The 22,533-nt window shown below is 44.1% G+C and overlaps 2 protein-coding genes across 2 annotated transcripts in view; one reads left to right on the top strand and one right to left on the bottom strand.

The window, feature by feature from the left end:
• The window catches only part of HEATR4 (HEAT repeat containing 4), a 42,482-nt gene that overhangs the window by 2,569 nt on the left and 17,380 nt on the right, over positions 1–22,533 (top strand). The window contains exons 3-15 of the mRNA XM_036913266.2: positions 863–1,003; positions 4,016–4,219; positions 5,531–5,674; positions 8,765–8,944; positions 9,797–9,957; positions 10,590–10,694; positions 12,655–12,773; positions 13,120–13,300; positions 13,825–13,894; positions 14,738–14,927; positions 15,601–15,679; positions 16,425–16,584; positions 17,988–18,046. Of these exons, the coding sequence (XP_036769161.2) occupies positions 863–1,003; positions 4,016–4,219; positions 5,531–5,674; positions 8,765–8,944; positions 9,797–9,957; positions 10,590–10,694; positions 12,655–12,773; positions 13,120–13,300; positions 13,825–13,894; positions 14,738–14,927; positions 15,601–15,679; positions 16,425–16,584; positions 17,988–18,046 (1,793 nt within the window). The remainder of the gene's footprint in view (positions 1–862; positions 1,004–4,015; positions 4,220–5,530; positions 5,675–8,764; positions 8,945–9,796; positions 9,958–10,589; positions 10,695–12,654; positions 12,774–13,119; positions 13,301–13,824; positions 13,895–14,737; positions 14,928–15,600; positions 15,680–16,424; positions 16,585–17,987; positions 18,047–22,533) is intronic.
• RIOX1 (ribosomal oxygenase 1) lies at positions 37–20,167 on the bottom strand. Its single transcript, XM_057488333.1, has 3 exons — positions 13,107–20,167; positions 3,003–3,055; positions 37–750 (listed from the first exon to the last, which is right to left on the bottom strand). Exon 1 carries the CDS (start codon positions 20,090–20,092, stop codon positions 18,152–18,154), a length of 1,941 nt encoding a protein of 646 aa, XP_057344316.1. The 5' UTR covers positions 20,093–20,167; the 3' UTR covers positions 37–750; positions 3,003–3,055; positions 13,107–18,151.

Below are 22,533 nucleotides of genomic sequence, written 5' to 3' on the forward strand. Positions count from 1 at the left end.
GCAGGTATCTGCTGAGGAGGAAGCTGTTCTCCCTCTCCACTCCCTTTTCTATCCTTCTTTTTTACTAATAAGGTAGTGAAGGGTGGGATTAAGTAATAAGCAAGATTCGGCTTTGGGAACCTCTTCTCTGTCCATTTTCTCCCTTCTTTCACATTGAGGTATTTCCCCACTGAGACACTATGTTGGAAAAAAATCATGGGCTTTGGCGTCAAGTAGATCTGGGTTTAAATCCTAGCTTACCCTCTTCCTACTAACCTTCAGCAAATTATATAATCCCTCTGAGCCTTATGTATCTTATTTGTAAAGTGATAGTAACAAAAATGCACCTCAAATGAAGAACAGATGGAAAGCATCTATAATGCTTCCTGTCCAATGCTCAGAGACTGTCCACTACCTTCCACTAACATCTTGCTGTCCTTTTAGATGCCTGGGCTTCCAGAATATATCATCTATGGATGCATGTTCCAAGCTGTTTATTCTTCCCTACCCCTTATCTTGTTCCCAAACTGCTGTCAATTGAAAGCCTTCTTAAAGTGTTTGACAAAATTGTTCAGACAATAGTATTTATGACTGGTAAGAAATGATTTAGGTGCCCCTTTATCAGTATCTAGCTTTTCACAGGGGACAATGCCTATAGGTAGATAGGTTCCATCTTGGCTTCCAGGTCTCTACAAGGCCATCAGCTCATACTTCCAAGCAACAGTCACCTTCAAGGGATGATGCCCCCACAGTATCGTTGAGTCCTAGGGGCTTACAGCAGGGCAAAAACAAATTGAGTCTGATTCTCTTGACTGAAAACCCAGGAAGAGAGGCAGGAGGGTGGTACCGGGGACTCATTAATTCTTTCTTTATCTGTTCACAGATAAAGTTCAGGTCATCCACCAGATTGGTGCAAAGAGAGACCAAATTCTCCTGGAAAACCTCAATCAGTATAGCAAGCAGCTATCTAAGGTCTTTCCTGAAACCCCAGAAAGGTGGACTTCCCAGCCATTTCCAGAAGCATGTAAGCAGGAAGCTGATAATGGGGGTAATGATGGAAGTGTGGCTATTTCTTTAAGAACCCCTGTTATATAGGCTGGGGCACCACCAGCATAGCATCTAGGGGAGTCCTTTCCTACCAACTAAAAATCATCTCATATAATTATAAATTGCTAGCTAACCACGAAAAGCCTTCATGGAAACAAGCATGTTGAAATCAGATAAAACTTAGATGTAGCCAAGTGGTTTTGGGTCAGTAATTACCAGTAAGGCAGATCCTATCTTAATGCTTCCAGGGGAAGTACCTCAAACCCTGATCCAGCACTTTGCCCTTTTTCCTTGGGCTGGCTCTACTTTCCCATCACTCCATTCTCAGGCCTGTACTTGCTTCAGGCCCTAGGCTCATACTCTGTTGTAAGATTCTGTTTTACATCATTCTTCATTCTGTAAGATAAGATAGACGGAAGGGAGACAGCCAAGAAATGAGCTTACGAAACAAAAAATGCTCATCCTCAAGGAGACTATGTCTCCATTTCCCATAATTCTTTTCTGCAGTGTCACTGTTCAGATGGGCTCCATCATGTGCAGAAACTAATGCTTGTGTGACCCATTCTTTTTCCCACCAGCGTTAAATCTGTCTCTAGGGCTGCCTGGCTAGTCAAAAGCCACTAGAGTAAAGAAAAGGTGCTAATGATGGCAGCTGTGGGCAGCTTCCCCAAAACTCACTCAGCCTCCTCCTCCACCTTTTTTGAGGACCACCATTATAATGCAGTGGAGAAAGAGGTCCAGCAAAGCCTTGGATTGGGTCTTGGCAAGTCACCTTCTGGGGCTTCAACTGCTTTGTTAAAACTGAGACACTAATCATTCCAAGAGCAAGGCACCTATATGATACTTATTGACACTGAGGTGATTTTGTGAGTATGTTTTACAAACCACTAAATGCTGAACAAACTCAAGGAATTATCATAAGTATATGACCTTCCTCTCCTCTGAGAGTAGGCCGAGCCACAGAGACAGAAAGTTGATCAGTAGTGTTGCTGGGGGTTGGGAGGAATTGGTACCGGTTTTCATTTCGAGGTGATAAAAAATATTCTAAAATTAGACAGTGTCGTGATAGTTACATAACTCTGTGACTATACTAAAACCACTGAAATGTATACACTTTAAGAGGAAAGATTTCACAGAAGCTTCAGCACCTGTCTCACTCACTTCTCAGGCACTTCTTCCCCAGTGGATCTGGATACCTGCCTTTTCCCCCCAGAAAACAGACCATTTAATGAATCGATGCTGTAGGATTTCTCACATCCAACTTTTAAGAAAAATAGTATTTGAAATTGATCTGGAGGAAGCAAAGTCAGAACAGTAATAAATATGCACCTTCTTATAACCATTTTATTCATCATTTCATCTCAGGAAATAATAAGTATTTTTAAAACCTGGACAAAATAGGAAAACTCCTAGGGTTACATGTGGGTGGACTTTTTTCCCTCCACTTTGACAGAATTGAAAAATAGATGATGATTTCTTTAAATGATTAAAACTCTCAAGATACAAAGCATACTTATTACTATGCAGCTTTTAATTTCCCCCAAATCATGATATAAAACTCCCTATTGTACCCAGATCACTACAGTTCCTATACAACAAGCACAGCTTTTATGGTACAAGTCACAAAGGCAGCATTTGTTCCTGCCAACAAAGTATACCACAGCTTTTGTTCCACAGGAAGTCAGAGGGTTGTCTCTGTGCTCCTTTTTGGATGGCTTTTGGTGGGGACAGCAGCTAGTGGATGTGTTTCTAACTGCCTGGGACTCAAGTAAAATACATGTTGGCAGTTATACATATTCATTTTCACATGTTAAACACCAGAGAATCAGGACTTTCTCACCACAACCTTTATCTCCCTGAGCAGGGAGGCACAGAAGGAAGTGGGGGGTAAATTCAGCTACTTCTCAACTCTCTTGGGAGGGATTTCAATCAGGCTGAGAAGTGGGGGAGTGTCATGTAGCAAGATGTCTACTCACCAGGAGCTGACCTGTTTGAGATGCTTCTACAGCTTCTGGCTGCACATCCTCTCCTGCAAAGGATAGATAGAAGTCCTCTCATCAGGGCAACTGAGTTCCCCCAGCATGACCAAGCTGGGTGAGGACCATTTGGACGGTATCTTTTGTATGAGCGTCTGAGCTAAACTGCCTTGGAGTTTCACAAGACTCTTATATTAGAAGAAAGAAATGGTTCTACCCTCCTTGCTCAAAGGAAAGAATTGATTCAGAGCAAATCTAAACATATTGGAGTTGGAATGTAATCTTGGGAAAAACAGAAATGGACAGGTTAGAACATGATACTGATAAGCAATGTGGCTGGCAAATAATGAATTTCATAATCTAGGAATTTTTTTCTTTGTTTTGCTGCCTTCTCCACACAACTATTCTTCTAAGAAAAAGGCTTTCTGAATCTGACACCAGGGAGAACATTAAGTCTAGAAAATGGAACAACTGTAACTTTTATATAACAACTATATACAACTATATTTACTTATTTTCTTCTGTTCTCAAACTTCCAAGTGTTATTTGCCATAATAGGAAAAACTCAAAAGATGCTAAAATCTTTAAAAATTTAGCAGCTTTTAGCACCATTCCTCCTCCTAAATTAAAAACATTAAAAAGAAAACCTAATAAATTAGGAATTAATGGCCAATTACGTTCTACTTTAAATTGCAATATATCACATATTGAATTTTATGGGTAAACCTTGTTATAAACACGTTTATGTCCCTAAAGATTTATCCAACTTATAAAAAGGTTTGTGTATATCTCAGTTTTTCTCCCCTATCATCATGACTTTACCATTTCTTTATTCAAAACTTTTCATAATTCCCTATGGGACTTGTCCTCAGTTTCCTATAGATTTATTGGGAAGTTTGCTCTCAAGAGTTTTCTTTTGCCTTGGTATTAGTCAGGAGTGGGAATGTGATGCTGGCTGGGAACACAAAGCCTGGGGCAGAGGGTAAGAATAACCATGGTGCCATACTGCACAGCTCGTCGGCCTGTGAAAGGATTCCCGCGCTGGACTGCTTTGCCCACCCCAGCCAAGGATCTGCCGCTGCAGGTGGGTGAGGAGGACGTGCCCATAAAGACCAAGAAACCAAAGAGGCAGGTGGAATCACTGGAGGAGGATGTGGCTTGGGAACTGGTGGCCCTGCGGAAGATGCTGAAGGAGTGGAAAACCGCCTGGGCTCTACGTGAGTAAAGGGGGTTTTAAGGGGTCTTGAAATATCAGTGTGTACTTGTGAAGGAGGAGGTTCTCACGCTGGATTTGGGTTTCTCAATCTATGCAAATCCATCCCTCTCTTGTGACACATAAAAATCCGGACATCTTATCAAGATTTAGACTAGGTTAAAAGCCTTTCTCACAATGTTGGGGTTTTTTTTTTGCACAGATAGGTTTTCACCTCAGTAATCTGTGGAAACTTGCAACACTGAAAACTCTTCACAGGCAGAGACCCTATCTTACTGACGTCTGAAACTTTATCCACAGTTAGTAAGGAATGAAGGAAAGGACAAAATATGCTGTCTAAGAAATGGAAATGTAGTGGTCAAAGGAAACTGCTGCTGGCTGCAGTATGAACAACCTCTCTCCAAAATTCATTTGTGTAGTTGGAATTACCAAATATTTGCTTTGCCTTCAGAAATATGGGAGTAGAAGGCTGAGAGCTTAGAGCAGCATAAAGGCCTAGCAAGGACTGTTGAAAGCTGTAAGATTTGAGGATACAAGGGCTACTGGCTTTCAGAACATGACAGACTAGTTTATTTAGTGCAGAAAAAAGATCCACGCATAAACTGGATCAGATAAACAAAAAGGGGTTGAAAAGACATTCTTAGAGCTACTAATAGGGAACCACCTACAGATGGTGGGAGCACAGACATAAAAGCTTGATACCTGAGCAGTTAGCAATAAAATGAGGAAGACCTTGAAAGCCAGAGGAAAAGCCCTGAAAAGCAAGGGAACCTAATGATAACCACAATCTTTAACATTTATGCCCTCATTACCTTGCCAGACATTTTGCTAAACACTTTGTCTAGTTAATGCATTTAGTACTCAGAGTAACTCAACATGGTAGCTTCTAATATTATTCTAATTTTACAAATGAGAAATCTCAAGCTCAGAGAGATTAAGTAATTTATCCAAGGTCACACAGCTAATAATTGATTCCAAATCTGGTTATGTCTGACAACAAAGTACCATTAACCACTGTTTTATTGTCCCTTTTATTTTCCACATGGTAACAATGAAGAGTTATTAAAACAGAGAGAGAATATAGGATGGGATTAGAAGGAGTTTTGTTTAGGAACCAGCCAAGAGGGAGGGTAGTAAATGGATCATCAGAGAAATAACTTCCCTAAGTACCCCCAGCCCTGGGGCCCTTTATTCTTCTGAGCTAACGTTTTGCTCGAACTGTCTTGGGGGAGGAAGGGGACTTCTGTCACCTGACTGCAGCCTAAAAGCTAACCATAACTAAGTGGCTCTCTTTTCATTTCATGCCCTGTGGCAGTCATTGAGTGGCACCATAAGACAGTAGAAGACCTGCTGCGGGGCTTGGTGGACATGCACGATGACATTCGGATCCAAGCCATCATCACATGTGCCACAGCTGCTTTAGAATGGCCCCAGATGGCTATTAGCCAGGCAGACTCAGGTAAGAGCCAGAACTGGACGGCTTGAGGTTCTAAGCAACTCACAAAGCCATAGAAAATTTGAACTGGTGGGGACCTTGGAGCTTACCTCAGATCATTTTACAAATGTGGAAACTAAGATCCAGAAACTGGCCTGACGATACACAGCTTATCAGCAACAGGGATGAAACTCCCTGGGCTCTATCTAGTCCCATGCTTGTTCCACTTACATTTTGTCACCTTTTGTCTGCTCAGTAGCTTGCAGTTCACGTTGTCACACCTTGAGAAAATACATTCTTAATAGCTCCAAACTATATATATGCATATAAGATGTAAATTAAATATAAATTTTAAATATATATAAAATTTTAAATTTAAAATATAAATAAAATACAAGCAGTTTTTCCCCCAACTCCATTTTAGCCCTTCTTTTAACAGTACATCTCTCACGTAACATGTCCCAAACTGAACTCATCGCCTTCACCATAGACCTGTGCCCACATTCCAAATCTCAATCAGCAGCCGCACAACCAATTGGACCCTATGGACCCAGGACTCTAGCAGTCATTCTGGGCAAATCCTTTCTCTCCCCACAAACAACTGACTAGTAAGTTCTACTGATTCTGCCTAAATATTAAATATTTTTTAATTACAAAAGACATAGTGTCATTATCAGTTAACACAGAGGAATATAAAAAGTAATCAATTACCTTCCCCCAACCCACTTCTCAGTCCCAATCCTGTATGCTTTTACAAGCACATGCCAACATACATGTGGGCTCTTATATTTTTAACAAAAATGAGTGATGAATTATATCAGCCATTTTCCAGTTTTTCTCTTTTATTTTGTGGATATAATGAATTATTTTGTTAAACTCTTAGAATAAATCCTAATGGACACATTATTCTTTTATTACTCCACTAGGTTTGATATGTTAGTATTTCAGAATGTTGCATTATATTTGTAGTGAAATCAGTAGTTTTATTTTTAGTTATACTATTTTTGTCAAGTATTAGTTTTTGCTAGCTTCGAAAATGAAATTAGGGACATGGCCATTTTTCCAACAGTCTATAATCTTTTGAAAAATAAATGTCAATGGCTTTTTTCTTTACTAGCAATAAGTAGTTAAAGAGGAAAATTTCCCATTTATAAGAGCCAGAACTGTAATCTACCAAGGAGCTGGTTGAACAAGACACAGGACCCAGGTGATGTAAAGTATAACATGCTACTGAAAGGACATAAAGCAGACTGATTATTACTTATTCCTCAAGCACCCGCTCAGATATAACCTTTTATGTGAAGCCTACGCTGACACTTTTTCCTTCTCTGCTGCTGCTAGCATCCTAATATTCTATTCTAATATTTATCACTCTGTCACAGTTGTGTTTACTTTTCTGCCATCCCTCCCAGAGAAGGAACTCCTTAAAGGCAGGAACTAATTTTACCTCTACAGTAGAGTTGTCAGGTTTTTGAAGTTAATTTATTTCCTTTCTTTTGAGTTCCAGATATGGGCATTTTTCCTTCAGGTTTTCAACTTCCTGCTTCCTCTGCTGGAAAACTCTTCCTCTCTCTCACCTTATTAACTTCTAAATTTGTCTTTCAATTTTCAGCTAAGGTGTCACCTCCTCTCAGGAGTCTTCCCTGCCCCACCACCCAGACTTGGTTCAATGTCCTGGCTATATACTTCCAGACATGTGTTTTTTATTATAACTGCTTATTTCCTTTGGTATTAAATGGGATGACATATTTTTAGTGCTTGGCACACAGAAAAAACTAAATAGGTGGCAAGGTGTATTATTATAATCTTATCCCCAAATCTTTCATATATATACAAAGGATACTTTGTCTTCCCCCAGAATTGTGCCTTTCAGGTGATCCTGGGTGTCTAAATTTGATTTGTTTCCTCCCCACACCTTCCCAAAGAAAAATATTTTATTATTTCTTTAAATACTCAATTGACTTCTACCTGTTCCCCTGAAATACACATATTTCCATCTAGCCCATTTTTAACATAGCATAGCAGCCCTTAGCAGTAGTAAAACAGACAGATTAGAAATCACAAAATCTTAGTCACAGGTCCAGCTCTACCACTTGCTGGAAAGTCAGTTAGCCTCTCTAAGCTTCAGATTCCTTATCTATAAAATGGGGATAGTTATAGACAAAAAGTTAACACTTTGCCTTCTACTTGAGAGTTTGAGCTTTAGTTAAATGCCTTCCTGTTGCCCTAATAACCTGATGTGCAAAGGAACTTTATAGGCAACCTTGCTTATGATAAAAATGAACCTGGATCGGTAAATTACATGTAGACTAGGAAGACCTGTAAGTGAAATACAAAAACCTGAAGGGCCCCTCCACCCACGAATGCTGTGACTTATAATAGGCCTGCTCCTTCTGGACCCTGGAATTATAACTTTGGAGTTGTTTTAAGAGCCTGTGGAACATAAGACTTGTACCCAGAGTGGATACATGCTCCTGAGCTGTCCCCAGAAGGCTCCATGGAATGCTATACAAACCGCCTCTAGAACTGTGGCCAAAAGGAATGCCTGATGCTGCCCTGCTGGAAAACTGTCCTCCCATCCTGTATCCTTTGAAGATTGGTGCCATGTATGGCCTAGGATATTCTTGTGAGTCTGGCTGTTTAGTTAAATCTAAAGACTCCTGAAATACACATATTTCAGGTGAGCTCCACAGTAATCCCTCCCCTGCCTACTTCAGTGAGGGATGGAAACTGAATGAGATGATATGAAAATGCTATATAAATGTCAAGCGCTACCTAAATATAATTGCTATTAAAAATACAAAAACATAAAGTAGGTGGCTTTTAATCACTAGAAATAATGTTGATAATAGGTGGTAAAATTCTTGCTGGTTTCAATATAGCTCTTTAGAGGCCAGTTGGTAAAGGATTGGGAACTGGCATGCCCAGCACTGAAGTGTCCCATAAAATCCAGCCCACTGTGGGGACTCAGCTAATTTCTAATTACATTAAGTAGCAGTAAGTGCCTGCAGATGAGGCTGAGGTTGGCCACCAGCTGACTATGGGAAGGAAGCTGTGTTTCAGAGGAAAGCAAAGGGGCTGGCACCTTCTTATCTGGCTCTCTTTTGATCATAGACAAGGAGACTGGGAAAGCCCCATTTCTCCAGGACTTGCCAGAGGTTCTGCAGCCTGCCCTGGAGGCTGCTCTTTGTGACAAAAGTGCCAGGGTGCGGATGGCAGCAGCAGTATGTCAGTATGCCATACGGTCACATAATCCCCTTGCCCGGGACATCATGCAGACTGCCCTTTTGAAGGGTGAGTAACTCCGTTATTTCTCACCTGGAAATACAGAGTAAAGAAAGGACATCTCGCAATCAGCTTTTCCTAATGCTTTTCCCTCCACCATCATGTCTGTGATGTCTTCTGTATTGGGTTTGGGTTATGCTAGAACATTCACAGACTGGTTTTTCCTAGGTACTTTTACAAAATAGGTACACTGCCACCTAGTGGTACCTGGGCTAGTGTTTCATAGATGCATCTGACTAGAAACCATGCCCCTTTCACACAAAGGGATTTTCTTTTAACTGAAAAGATGATGTAGCAATAGCAAAGAATACTTTCTGAAACTTAAAAAAATCACCGCTTGAAGACATCATGCTACCATTTTACATATATACTTACAGGCATTGTCCACATGCATTTTTGGAGAAATATATACTACAAGTTCAGATGAAGGACCCAAGGTGCCTAACTGCTCTCTCTGAAAGACGTGCCTGTTTCTTGCCTGAGGGTGGGGGAGGGGGCCAACAAGGACAACTGACTGCCAATTTGGCTTTCTGCATAGACATTCAACAACTTAATTCATCTGTCTTAAGAAAGCCTCCATGCCAGCCTTCCCAATCTCTAGGGGGAAAAGCAACTGTATCTAACCCAGACCACAAGTGCCTTATGGCTCTGTTACCTAACAAGAGCCTGTTAAGATTGAACTTTTCAGGTTAAGATTTTAATCTATATTTAAAACCTTGATATGATCCATCTAAATATGGTTTTAAAATGGGCCTGAATTTCCAGACTGAGGGTACACTGGAAATGAGTACCAACCCAAAGGCTGTTCTGGAAGAACAGATCACCATTCTAGGCTCCTTTTTTTCCACCCTACTGTGACAGGTAATAGTGTGGACAGCTGGGCTGCAGCTCAGTGCTTGGCTCTGGAAGGTGCTGCCACTTACCCCGTGATTAAGAGGATCCTCCATCAGCTGTTTAACAAGAAGAATGAGGACACTGAGCAGCAGTCTTGTACACTCCTGAGCCATCTCAGTGGGAAGACAGTATGTGTCCATTACAGGGTCAGAGAAAGAAACAAAGTTGTGGGTAACAAGTGAGGTCAGTGCAGGGAAGGAATCCAAACTGCAGGTGGTTGGGTAGATGACCTCAAGCAGTGGTAAAACTGGACTCGGTGCAGGTGAACTGGGGTGTTGAGGTGTACACAGGGAGAAGCAACAACAGCTAGTTGAAAGAAAGGTGAGATAAGTAGGTTACAGATGGTTTCTGTGTATGCAAGAAGAGTTGGTATATGTAGAATCTGCTTCTACTAGAAATATACCATGGAAAACCACAAAGACCTACAGTCTTGTTTACTTTCAGTAGATGTGTGGAACTCACAAAGATGGAGGCATATTCAAATCATTTTAGAGGTAAAGATAAAGTCAAGAAGAGAAGGCCCCAGTGGTTTTCTGTTCAGATTACTAAATCCCTTGTTTTGTTCCCTGATTTTAGATCCCTGAAGTCAGTTGGCTCAGATATAGGAGTGCCCTGTATCTTGTAAATCCACTCTTTCCTTTGCTAGGGATGGGCACCTCATGTACTTGTCACATTAATTATGCTGGATGCCATAGGCCACAACTTGTTTAAGGTTCTAGCATCTCTAGAAGTGATCCATACAAGTCTTCTATTTCCTCAGACCCTGATACACACCATGCTTGCTGTGGAGCTGAATAGTTATCAATGGAAGGACCGGATTGTGGCCTGCCATACTCTCTCCCAGATCAGTGGAAACATCAGTTTAGTAAGCCTTCTTTGCATTTCTAGCACAGAAAGTCTAAATAACACTGGGCTAGAGAGCCCTTGCACTTTTTGCTACTATCTAGTATCCCATTCTTACCAAGACCTCTATCTCCACATTGCTACCTCTCACTCCTAATCCAGAAGTAGCTTTATATGCCAACATGTCTTTCTGTGACGTAAGCCACTGCTTCTCAGCATGGTGGCAGTCCACCATACTATAACCTACCCACAATGAAATAAACAAAAAGAAAAGTACCCAAGAGAAAAAGTTTAGAAACTTTTATAGTAATTTGGCATTGCCTCAACACCACTGTATTTTACAAGTATCAGCCAATGACATTCTCCTTCTGGAAAACTGGTCCATCATAGATAGTTTGAGAAGCACTGCCTTAGTTACATGACAACCCAACTATCCTAGTGTGTATGCTGATTCTCCCTGAGTATTCAGCACATACCTAAGGGAGGTATAAAACACAGTCCCTACTTCCAAAAAACTGACATTATAGTTTGAGTAACAAGACTAACATACACAAACGATTCAAGAACAAATGATAAACGTAAGGTACTATCTTAAAACTTATCAGAGATAGAAATTAGTGTGGGCTGAATGTCTCAGTTAAAGTTCTGTAAAGGAGTGTGGGACAGCTGAGCAAGACCTGTACAGAAGTGAAGAAGGACTTCCACACAAGGGAAAACTTGACCATCATTTAACCTTTCACCTGATCATCTTTTTGCCTTTATTTTTAAATCATGTTCAGCTGACCAAATGGAATTTTTCCCTTCTTCCTTTGGACAGTACATGCTTTTCCTTATAACATCAAGTACCTCTCCAAATGGCCCAGAACACTGCCATTCCCACAACAAGTGAACACCCTCCACTCTCTGACCCTCAAATTTTGATATGGAGTGCAAAAAATCCAAAGACTCAGTACAATCACCTGAAAACATCTTAGTCTGGGGTAATTCTGCTCTAATGCCCTGCTAAAGTCCTGGATCAGCAGCACAGGCATAACCTTGGAGTTTGTGAGAAGTACAAAATCTCAGCTCAGGTCAATCAATCAGAATCTGCATTCTAACAGTATCATTTCAGCAACATCTGATTCATTTGCACATTCACCTCCTTAGCACTTATCACTCAGGACTACCAATTACAAGTAGAAAGACATGCAGAGCAAGCAGGGGGCAGGGTAAAGATGAGATCATGTCAGACAGCTGGAATTAAGAAAGGCAGTATGTCCACAAGTTCTTCTATTCATTCAGTAAGCTAGCCGTTTCTGACCACATCCGACATGCTAGACACTATGCTAGCATTGGGGTTGCAAAGATAGTATGTCTTCTCTTGGTAAATGTTACAGCTTCAACAGAACCAGCTGTAAGGTATTATGGGATTTCCTATGCTTACAGAGGCCAGAGGTGTTCACTGAGGAGGTGCTTTTTAAGCTAAATCCTAAGAAGTGTAGGAAAACCTCACATACCAGGTAGGAGTGGAAAAGGGAGAACTTCCAGGCAGGGAGAACAGCTTGGACACTTATTCACCACCACTATAATAATCTTTGTCCCTTCCCCTCTGACAGAAGTTGGTGGCCAACTGTTCTGGTTTGTCCAGGACATAGAACTTTTAGTACTAAACACAGGAAAGTCCCAGGCAAACTGGGATAAGTTGGTCACCCTACTAATGTTTCAGCTTCAAATTTTAAGTGTCCCAAGTACAGATTACACTGGCCCCAACACTGTTTAGCAGTTTAAAGCATGAGCTTAGAAAACAGACCTGGGTCTGAGTCCTGGCTCCAGCACTCCAAAGGTTAACCCTGGACAAGTAAACCTAAGCCTCCATTTTGTCATCTGTAAATATAATAATATCCGCCTCATTGTTTGGGAGGATTAAGTGATGGGTAAAAACACAGTGTCAAGTATAAAACTGACAGTCAGTAAACAGTAGCTAATTATTATACCTGTTATAGGATATGAAAGGTAAGCTGATCCAGCTGATGTTGAGTGACTGGAGTAAGGAAGTGAGGACAGCAGCCGCCCAAGCTCTGGGGCAAATGAGCCTCGGGAAAGAGGTGCATGACACAATCAGGTGAGATCCAGTCAGCACGAAGAGAAACTTTTCTATTTTTAAACATGTTGGGGGGCCTGGGATCCAGCCAACCAGTGTTTGTATGCTCAGCATTGTATTAGTCCTATTATAAGATTATTTTCAAGTGCCTAGCATATGCTAGGTAACAGGGAAAGACAGTTGAGGTGTCTATCCAGTGAAACTCTGCTTCACTTAACACTACCTAATGGCATAAGGCTGACCGGGAAAGAGTGGGAATGGATAATGTTAGAGCCTATAGAGGTTAGGTTTTATCCTACGGGCATTCTGATGGGGAGAGGGGCACCAAATTTTAAGGAGGGAAAATAAAAGCACCTGTGCCTTACAGAGTCAGGTTGGGTCAAGGAAATTGCCAGGAGCGTGTGGAAGCCCTCTCCCTGATTGGTGGGCTCAAGCTCATGACCGCCAAGCTTCTCCCAAGCTTCCTGAACTGCTTCTCTGATGACTTCATGGCAGTTCGGCGGGCAGCCTGTTTGGCAGCAGGTGCCCTGCAAATCCGTAATAAGATGGTGAGTCGAGGAAACAGGTACCCATCTTATCCAATTAACCCAAAGAGGGGATTCCCCTGAGCTTCCGTTGTGCACAGCGCTCTCACCATTCTGTGGATACACAGACTGAGAGATCAGAACAAGGAAGGTGAGGGGTTATAAAAGCCATAGCAATCACTCAGGACCACATTCAGCTCCCAGCCAGCCCAGACTTCACTCTAGAGCACATCCCTAAATCCTGCTCTCACCTCAGTTATGGGCTTTACGATCAATTCCAGTGAATGACTTATTAACCCTAGTTATTAGGGGAAACCTTATGGAGGTGTTCAAAAGAATCCTGTATAGCCATATATCTGTGAGCTAAGAAAACCAACCTCCACATGTAATTCAGCTAACAGGCTAGTATTTCAGGCCCCAGTTCACTTGCAATACAATTGATAGGGTCATTTTTCAGTGACAGCACATTTTAGAGATAAGAGGGGTCCCTGTCTAGTTCATTCTTGCTCTGGTCCTCTCCATTCAACACTACCTTTTATCCATCCCAGGTCCTTGAATGCCTTCTGAATCTGATACAAAGAGAGCCATACTGGAAAATCAAGGCTTGTGCCATTCAAGGTATTACAGGAGTGGCCCCAGCTCCTCAACCTCAAACACCTTCCTACAAGCTAGTAGATAAGCTCCAGAATCTCTAGGAAAGGGGTGGAGAGTAGGGGAGGGGGTGATCACCCCTTCTCAGGAAGTTCCTTGCCTGGGAAATTGAAGATTATTTCCTTCTTTTTAATTTTTAGTTAAGGATCTCAAGTCTAGGTAGATATCAAACTTTTTAAGACCAAGGAATGACAAGACAGTCTCTGCCAACAGAACTAGGGATATATTCCACATGGGTATCCACTGTCAGATGTACTTGCTTTCTCTGGAGGTTTCAACTAGAGGACTCTATAAAAGGCCATATTCAAGACTGTTACAGACCAAAAACCCTAGGTTTAGGGTCAATTTTTCCTTTGAAAGATCGTTAGCATTGCTTCTCTCTTTGACAGTCTTTGGCAGGTACCTAGCAGAATCAGCCCTACGTAAACCTCTGAAGTAATTGTGCCTCCCTTCCCCATCACTCTGCCTGGATGAGGCTGGTCTTCTAGGGTATCAGTCCCATATCTCACCCCTAGATAAATAAATTTGTGAAATTCTCACATCCTAATGGGCAAGGATGAAATGGAACACTGCCTCCTAGGAATCCTTTGGAGGTAATGACCTACTCTGACCCATTCCTAAAATTCTAATGGTGATGTCATCCAAAAGGGAAGACACAGGCAAAATACTTAAGTTTAACATTTGCAATGCTTTATTTATTTAGCAAGGGGTTGCCTACACCTTATTAATTAGTAAGGCCATTTCTGGATGCTAGGATATAGCCAACTGTCTTAAGTGATGGTGGAACACGACGCCTTCTCATCTCTGCAGCTTTGGGACAGATTGGCCTGGTGAGTCCCCAGCTGATAGACCACCTGCTCTGGGCTATCCACTTTGAAAAGTCACCAGGGGTACGACTGGAAGCTTGCCGTAGCATCCTCGCCCTCAAACTTCAAGGGGACCGGGTCAGGGACACCTTCCTAGACGTGCTGCTCCTAGAGAACGATGATGCTGTTCTAGAGTGAGTGCCAAACCTCTGGCTCCTGCCATGACTTCTTGTACTGCCAACTCTCCCATCTTGGTAACAGAACATATCCCTGTCTTTCTTGGCTGCCTTATGATTGTAAAAACATAGGCTCACCTGTGCCATTCACCTACTTTAACGCAAGTGGGTAATAGAAAAACTGGCCAGATTATAAGTCAAGCTCATGTAGTTCACATACCTGTTCTCCAAACCAGGTGGTTTTACATTATTCATTTATTCAACTAACATTTATTAAGTACCTACTCTGACAAGGCTTTAGAATAAAAAAGACTAAGGTTCAAATCCCAGCTCAGGTATGCACTATGTAAGCTTGGGCAAGTTACTTAAACTCTCTGAGCCCATTTTTTTGTGTACCAAATGCATGTGACAGTCTACCGTATGGGTTTGTTGGTGATGATTAATGAAATGACATTTTCAGCACCTGTCATAAAAGTGGTCAATAATGGCACCTTCAAATATATCATCTCACAAACTGCACAACATCCTAATAAACTAAGCATCAAACCATTTTGCAGACAAGGCTCAGCAAAACTGCAGTTAGGACTGGAATTCAGGATTCTCATCTGATCCTGAGTACCTGTATTTTCCACCCCCATGCTTTTTTTAAGGATAGGAAGATACAATCTAATAAGTTCTTTTTATCTTTCAGGGAAATTCACCAGGCAATGAAGATACTCCACCTAGAATATGAAGGAAACCAAGAAATGCTTCAGAAGATCAAGAACAGGGTATGTAAGTGCAAGCTGTGTTTTCAAGAGAAAATTCAGGGCTCTCGTGTTCCTTAGACCCTTTTTTTTCCCCCATGACAGAAATACTTTCTACAACCCCAGTCACAGATACTGTATCACTTGAAGATACAAAACATCTGTGCAAGATAGGATTCTAAAATCCCACCAGTAAAAAGATAAAACAAAAATCCTGTTGGTCCTATCATGTAGCCCTTAAAAATCAGGGTTTGTTATTTTTGTTGTTTCTGAAATACTGCTTCCTTTTCTTCTCATTTTCTCCCACCTTCCCCTAAGCCCAAGTTCTTCTATTTTGCAGGTAGGCATAGAGAAGGAATGAGGATCTGGAAGTGGCCCCCTAGATTTTCTTTTTCTTTCCTAACATTCCTTAATGCCTAATGTGGGCACTTTCATCAAAGGAACACTCTAGCTGAACAGGTTCTGATTTTTCAAAACTGTTAGATGAGATGAAGGAATAGAAAGAAAAGTAAAAAATTCTTTCTTCATATAATTCACAAAAACAGCTTCATATCAAGCATTTCTTAGCAGGTTCCCTTCATCATGACCAAAAGCTAAAATACATGAACAGGTGTAAAATATGTCCAACATCACAAGAGAACAATGCTCTCAGGCATTTATGTACCATCTAACTCCAATAAGCATGATGCAATAGGTCACTTTATTAATGCTTTTTGATGATTTGCAGCCTAGTACAGTTGTTTTTTTCAACATTTTTGCTCTGATCTAGATTCAAACACTAAGCCAAAAGGACTTGATGACACAGAAAATATTCAAGATTGAGAAGGGCATAAGAAAAGTGAAGGAGGAAGCAAAACGTGTTTACCTGCAACCCAAAGAGGGGCAAAAACCATTGAAACTCCATACTTTTCTCCAAGAAACTTTTCAGGGTAGGTTTCCTATGCCTTGACTCCTTTAACAAGCCTCTTCCAGGATCTGGATGTTTTGGGAGTTAGTTACAAAGCCCTGTAGGATGAGAGTTAGGAAAGGCTACTTCCCTTCCTTATGGCCACCATCCTCTCGGTCCTGTTATTTTTTTCCCCTGACTCCCAGGCTTTTATTTATTTACTGTTTTGTCCCTTTAAGAAAAAAAAGAGTGAGGTAGCTCTGTTTGAACTGATTTCAAAGTTAGGTCAAAAAAGGACACATTAGAAAAATGTGAGTATAAAACAAAACAAAAAACTACTGTGGTTAAGCACCCCAAAAAAGCCTTGTTTAATAGATGTTGCCTCTGGAAAGTGATGTTGGAGAAAGAGCTATTACTTTTACTTTATGTACATCTATGCTTTTGCAACTTAAAAAAAGGTTTTATAAAGCTCTCAACTTTATATAACTGAATCTATCGCTTATGGTGATAGGAACTTAACGTTCCAGATAAGCCTGAATGATGAGGTGCAGACATTAAGCTGTACCAAAACATACTTACAAAATCTGTGTGTCCAGGTGTAGCAGCAGCCTCAGGTCATTCAGCCAGCTTCCTACCAGCCACCACCCCAAACCCAGGTCCTGTGGTTCCAAGTCCAGTACTCTCTCTGGTACACCAGGCTCTTTTCCACCAACCATGAGAACATTCACTTGCCACATTTGGGGAAGATTCTTCCCCAACTGCCAGAAAAAAATGAGAGTGGAGAGTAACTTGAACAGCAGCCTTCCCTCATGGCCATCTTGCTACAAGTTGGTTGACTGAGGCCTATGATAGCACAACTAGGTGACATGCTGCCCCTTTGAGAGCTGTGGCACCCACTGATGCAAGCAAAAGCACTGAGCAAAAAAATACCATACTTTTTAAGACATAATATACTCATAATTTTTCTAATAGGATTGTGCTGTTTGGGGTTCAAGAAGCATGATTAAAATGAATTACCCCAAGAGAAACAGACTGCCTCAAGCCTACAACCACCCCAAATTACCACTCACTGCTATTATAGATTTTCCCTATCTTCCTCCCAGCTCCCACATTCCTTCAAACCATTTCACATAATAATCTAGCCTTAGAAAAGGGAAACATTCCTTGGCACTTTAATAACTTTCCTAACATTCATACAGTAGCAAACAGAATACTGACCCCAGCACTCCCCAACCCCCAAATTGATAAAAAAGAACTCCAATGAAGAATGTAAATTCCAAATAAAAACTCTAATGTCTCAAGCAGAATGATACAGCAAGTGCTACATGGGACACTAAAGCCTAAAGATGATGAAGCAGCTGGTGCTCTGTAATAATCAGGGATCAAAGTTACTTCTGCAGAAATAGTTTTTTCCACCTTCAGCTTCTGCTTGTACTTTGTGCCTAGATGAGGTGGTGCTTCCTAGAAGATCATCTGAGATTTGTGACACTGAAGCAGACATAAAGGTAAATGTGAGCACACTGATGGTTATCAAGGTAAGAACACCCAAAAAAGGTGGTGGTAAGAGAATCACTACTGTCCCATTTCCAGCAATCATAAGAAACCAGAGCTCAGGTTAGAGGCATCTTGGTAAGCAACAGCCCTTTATCATATAACATGGTTGCCAAGGAAAGCTGGTCCTCTACACTGTCACAGGGCAAGTCCCCTACTCTTACAAACTCTGGGTAGGAGCGGAGCAAGAGTTCCATGGCATCAGCTTGCTGAGGGTATATCTCCAAGCACTTGGGCTCTTCTAGATGATAAACACGGGAATTTTCCACTGTATAGTAGAGAAGCAAATGGTCTCCCTCACCCACCAGTCGAGCTATACCATCCTGAAGCATGTGCACTTCTGTTTCTGTTGTCAGCTGGGCCCCCACGTTTACAGGTTCTCCGGCCTCCCAGCGAATTGGGAGTCCATAAACACTCAGTGCCCTTTCCCTATCAGTCAACACAGGGGGCAGAGAATCGTGGATGAAGTCTTTGGCTCGCTGGTCAGCCACAGCATCGACAGGGGCAAAGTGTCCCAAGCGGGCAACCAAAACCCGCACCTTCTCCATGAAAGCAGTTCTTCGCGGATCCTTAGAATCCGAATGCTGGGCCCCCATGTAATCCATGAAGTCTCGGGGCAGACCCCTTCGAAACTCCACATTTTCTTCCATTGCAGCCTGCACTGCCAGGGGCAGTACGGCTTCCATGAAGTCGCCCCAGGTATTGCGCTGGTACGTGGACAAGGTGAGGTGCAGGGAGTGCACTCCATCCTGGCATTCGGCTTGGTGAACGAAGCCCCGAGGAAAATAGAGCAAATCTCCAGGTTCCAGAACGGTCTGCAGCACCGGCTCACCAAGGTCATCCTGGCTGAAGTTGGGACTGGATGTCAGGGCCAGTTCCTCAGTCGGGACCCGGGGTCGGTAGACACGCCAGAGTTTCCTACCTTCCAGCTGTAGCACAAAAGCCTCGATGTCGTCGTAGTGGGGGGCAAAGCCCTGCGAGTTGGGAGGCGTGAGATAAACGTTGGAGCCTGCCATGCTTCCAAACTGCTCCTGGAGCACAGCCAAAAACTGCCACACGGTGGTTGAGAAAGCCTGCGGACAGAGGAGGCGCAGGGAGCAGCCAGCCTGGTACAGGGACCACGCGGCGGCGGGCAGGGCGCGGCCCGGGGGATTCAGGGTCTCGCGCCGTCCGTTGATGTAGCGAGCTGCGTCCAAGTGCTGCCCAAATTGCACCTCCTCGTTTCGAAGCACGGAGTCTAGATCGGCGGTTGAGAAAAGACCCAGGTAGTAGGTGTGGTCCTGCCGCCGCACCAGGACCGCCTCCCGCTCCCACAGGCGGCGGTAGAAGTGGTCAGGAGGCATGGGCGCGATGAGCCACTCGAACAGGCGTGCCGCCCGCCGCCGGCTGCTAGGGATGCGGTTCAGCTCTGCCAAAACGCGCTGCAGCGGGGAGTCCCATGGCACCTCCCCTCCCGTGCTATCCCCTTGAGGCCCCGACAGCGCCGCAGGGGCCACGGACGGTGGGGCAGCCGCCAAATGTTGGGCAGAGCACAGCAGGGCCGAGGTCTCCATCACGCGGGCCGGCACCGCGGACACCTCCACCAGGCGCGCCGGCGGGGTCTGTGCCTCCACCAGGCGCGCCGGCGGGGTCTGCGCTTCCACCAGGGCGCGTGGGGTCTGCAGGGAGCGGGCCGCGGGTGAGGCCTCCAGCAGCTCTGCAGGCCCCAGGTGGCCGTACGGCTCTCGCCGGGACGCATCCAGGATGGCCGCCGTCCCACCGGGCAGCGGGTCCCCGGGATCGTCGATGGTCGACTCCAACCTCGAGTCCTCCGAGTCCTCACTCGGCAGCTTCTGGGCCCTCAGCGCGGCCATGCGGGACGCAACACTTCTCCTCAGCTGCCTTCGGATCTTCCTGGGCCTCAAGGGCAGGGCCAGGACCGACCCACTGTGCGGCTGCGGCTGCCGCCGGCGCCTTAACCGCCCGCGCCTCAGCCCTGCGCTAACCCGGAGCCCGTCCATGGTCGGACCCTCTTGCGAGCACAGCCGCAGCTGGCTAGAAAAGGGTGCACGGCGCCTGCGGCTGCAGCTGCGGTGTATTCTGGGAAGGGGGCGCGTCCTCCCGCTGCCTCCGGGCTGGCCACGCCCACCATCTTCCCGCCGGTGCTGGCAGCTTACTCATTAACAATCGTTATGTTACCTTAGTTTAAATGCATGGCTTCACACTAAGGTCGCGGTATCCCTGCCGCTTTAACAGGATTCCATATTTAGAGGGCAATTTAAAAATCAAGTTGCTAGGGACCTATTTAACTCTTTCCTTCTAGTCTCTGCATATTGCTGTGTTACCCAGCACATCCTCTTTTCTGTAGAGCACGTTCCCCAGTAGCTTTGCACGGGAAAGTGCATAATTCTTTTCTACAAATGCCCTCAGGAAATGTTCACGATGCCGGACAAACCTCGTGTCCATCCGGTTCTCTTTCCTTGCAGGTGATGTCACAGATTGACGCCCTATCAGAATTCCTCCGCCTACCTTCCCTAGATCCTTTCCCCATTACAAATTCTCAGTCTGCCTTCTGAAGGAGAAGTTAAGAACACTTCTGCTGCGTTCTTGATAGCTGCCCTTTCCACCCTCTCTGGGATTTTGTTTCATTAGCTACAACTTCTCTCTCCAGAATACTCAATCTCACCTCCTCTGAATCTTAAAGCGACTTCTTAAGTCAGAGCCTCTCACTTAACCAGCAGTACGGTAGACTTAACGGTGCAGTTGTTGAGAACAATATGGTCACTGTTTCGTGTAACTGTTGTTGCTTCATACATAAAGATTACTTGTCTTCATTTGACTCATTTAAGATAAATTCCCAGGAATAGAAATGCTGGATCAAAGGGCAAGATAATTTTTGTGAATATTAATAGGTTTTACCAAACTCACCTCAAAAGGATTTACCACCACAGATCACGGGAAGACGGCGGCGTGAGTAGTTCAGAGGAAATCTACTCCCCAAAACATATATATTTATGAAAATACAATAAATACAACTATTCCTAAAAGAGACACCAGTGGATGCAGTACAACAGCCAGGATACATCTACATCTGCGAGAACTCAGCATCACACGAAGGGAGTAAGATACAAGCCGCGGCCAGGCAGGACCTGAACGCTCCTCCACCCCAAAACCCAGCGGGAAGAAAGAAGTCGGAACGCGGAGGGAGTGAAAGCCCAGGACTGCTAAACTACCAGCTCCAGAAATCTGCACCCGGAACGCAGACACAAGGTGCATGGGGTGCTGGATATTAGAGAAACGGAAAAGCAAAACCTGTGGGCAGGTCCCCGCAACCGGCGCCCCTGAGACAAAAGAAAAGCGAGTGCATTCTGCAAGTCTTAAAGAGACAGGGACCCCATAGCTGGAAGAAGTTGTCCCGGCAGCTGGGAATACCAGGGAAACTTAGGTGCCCTAAACCCCAGGGAGACAGTGCAGCTCTGAAGCCCCTCATGGAACTAAGCAGCCTGCCAGTTGTTCCTCCAACTGTTGCGGACCCCGACACAATGGCCCAATAGCGGGAGTGTGGCAGCACGTACTGGGGACGGCAGTGCCGGAAGGGACCGGAAGCAGATCCGTGCGCCACAGGAGAGGCTTGTGCTAGGCCGCAGTGGTGCAATGGAACAGCCCGGACACGGCTTGCGTGCACCAGCGGCAGTGAAGCCAGAGGACTCTGGTAGAGGCCTGTGCGGAAGAGCCCCACGTGCACCTGCAGTGGAGCCAGAGGGAGCAGGCGTGCTCCCAGCAGCCGACCGGAATCCCAGCCCAACGCACAGCCACCCTGACCAGACCCAAAGGCCGCTGCTGCCACACAGCGGCCCAGCAGGGGTGCTGCTAGCACGGAGGAGCGCACCTGGTGTGCCTGCCACTCCCCGCAGGGCTCCGTGCTGCTCTGATGGAGACCCCGCCCACAGCAGCTTAGGGGAATAACCGGGTGGCTGCTCCAGGAGTGTGGGTAACCATCACAGGCAGCGGAGAAGGGCAACGCATCCAGCAATCAGGAAAGGACTTTCTTCTTCCAGCTGACACACCCGCGACCTGTCTACAGCCACTGCTATCACCATGAAAAAGCAAAAAAATCTGGTCCACTCCAAGATACTTCAAACAACACATGAGAAAGGATCTGCAGAGGCAGACCTAACCAGTCTCCCTGAAAAAGAATTCAAAATAAAAATCATAAACATGCTGACAGAGCTGCAGAGAAATATGCAAGAGCTAAGGGATGAAGTCTGGAAGGAGATTACAGACGTCCGGACGGAGATTACAGACGTCCGGACGGAGATTACAGATGTCCAGAGAGAGATTACAGAAGTGAAACAAACTCTGGACGGATTTATAAGCAGAATGGATAAGTTGCAAGAGGCCATTGATGGAATAGAAACCAGAGAACAGGAACGCATAGCAGCTGATGCAGAGAGAGACAAAA

This window comes from Manis pentadactyla, chromosome 11 (genome assembly GCF_030020395.1).
Source record: "Manis pentadactyla isolate mManPen7 chromosome 11, mManPen7.hap1, whole genome shotgun sequence".
Classification (NCBI taxonomy): domain Eukaryota; kingdom Metazoa; phylum Chordata; class Mammalia; order Pholidota; family Manidae; genus Manis; species Manis pentadactyla.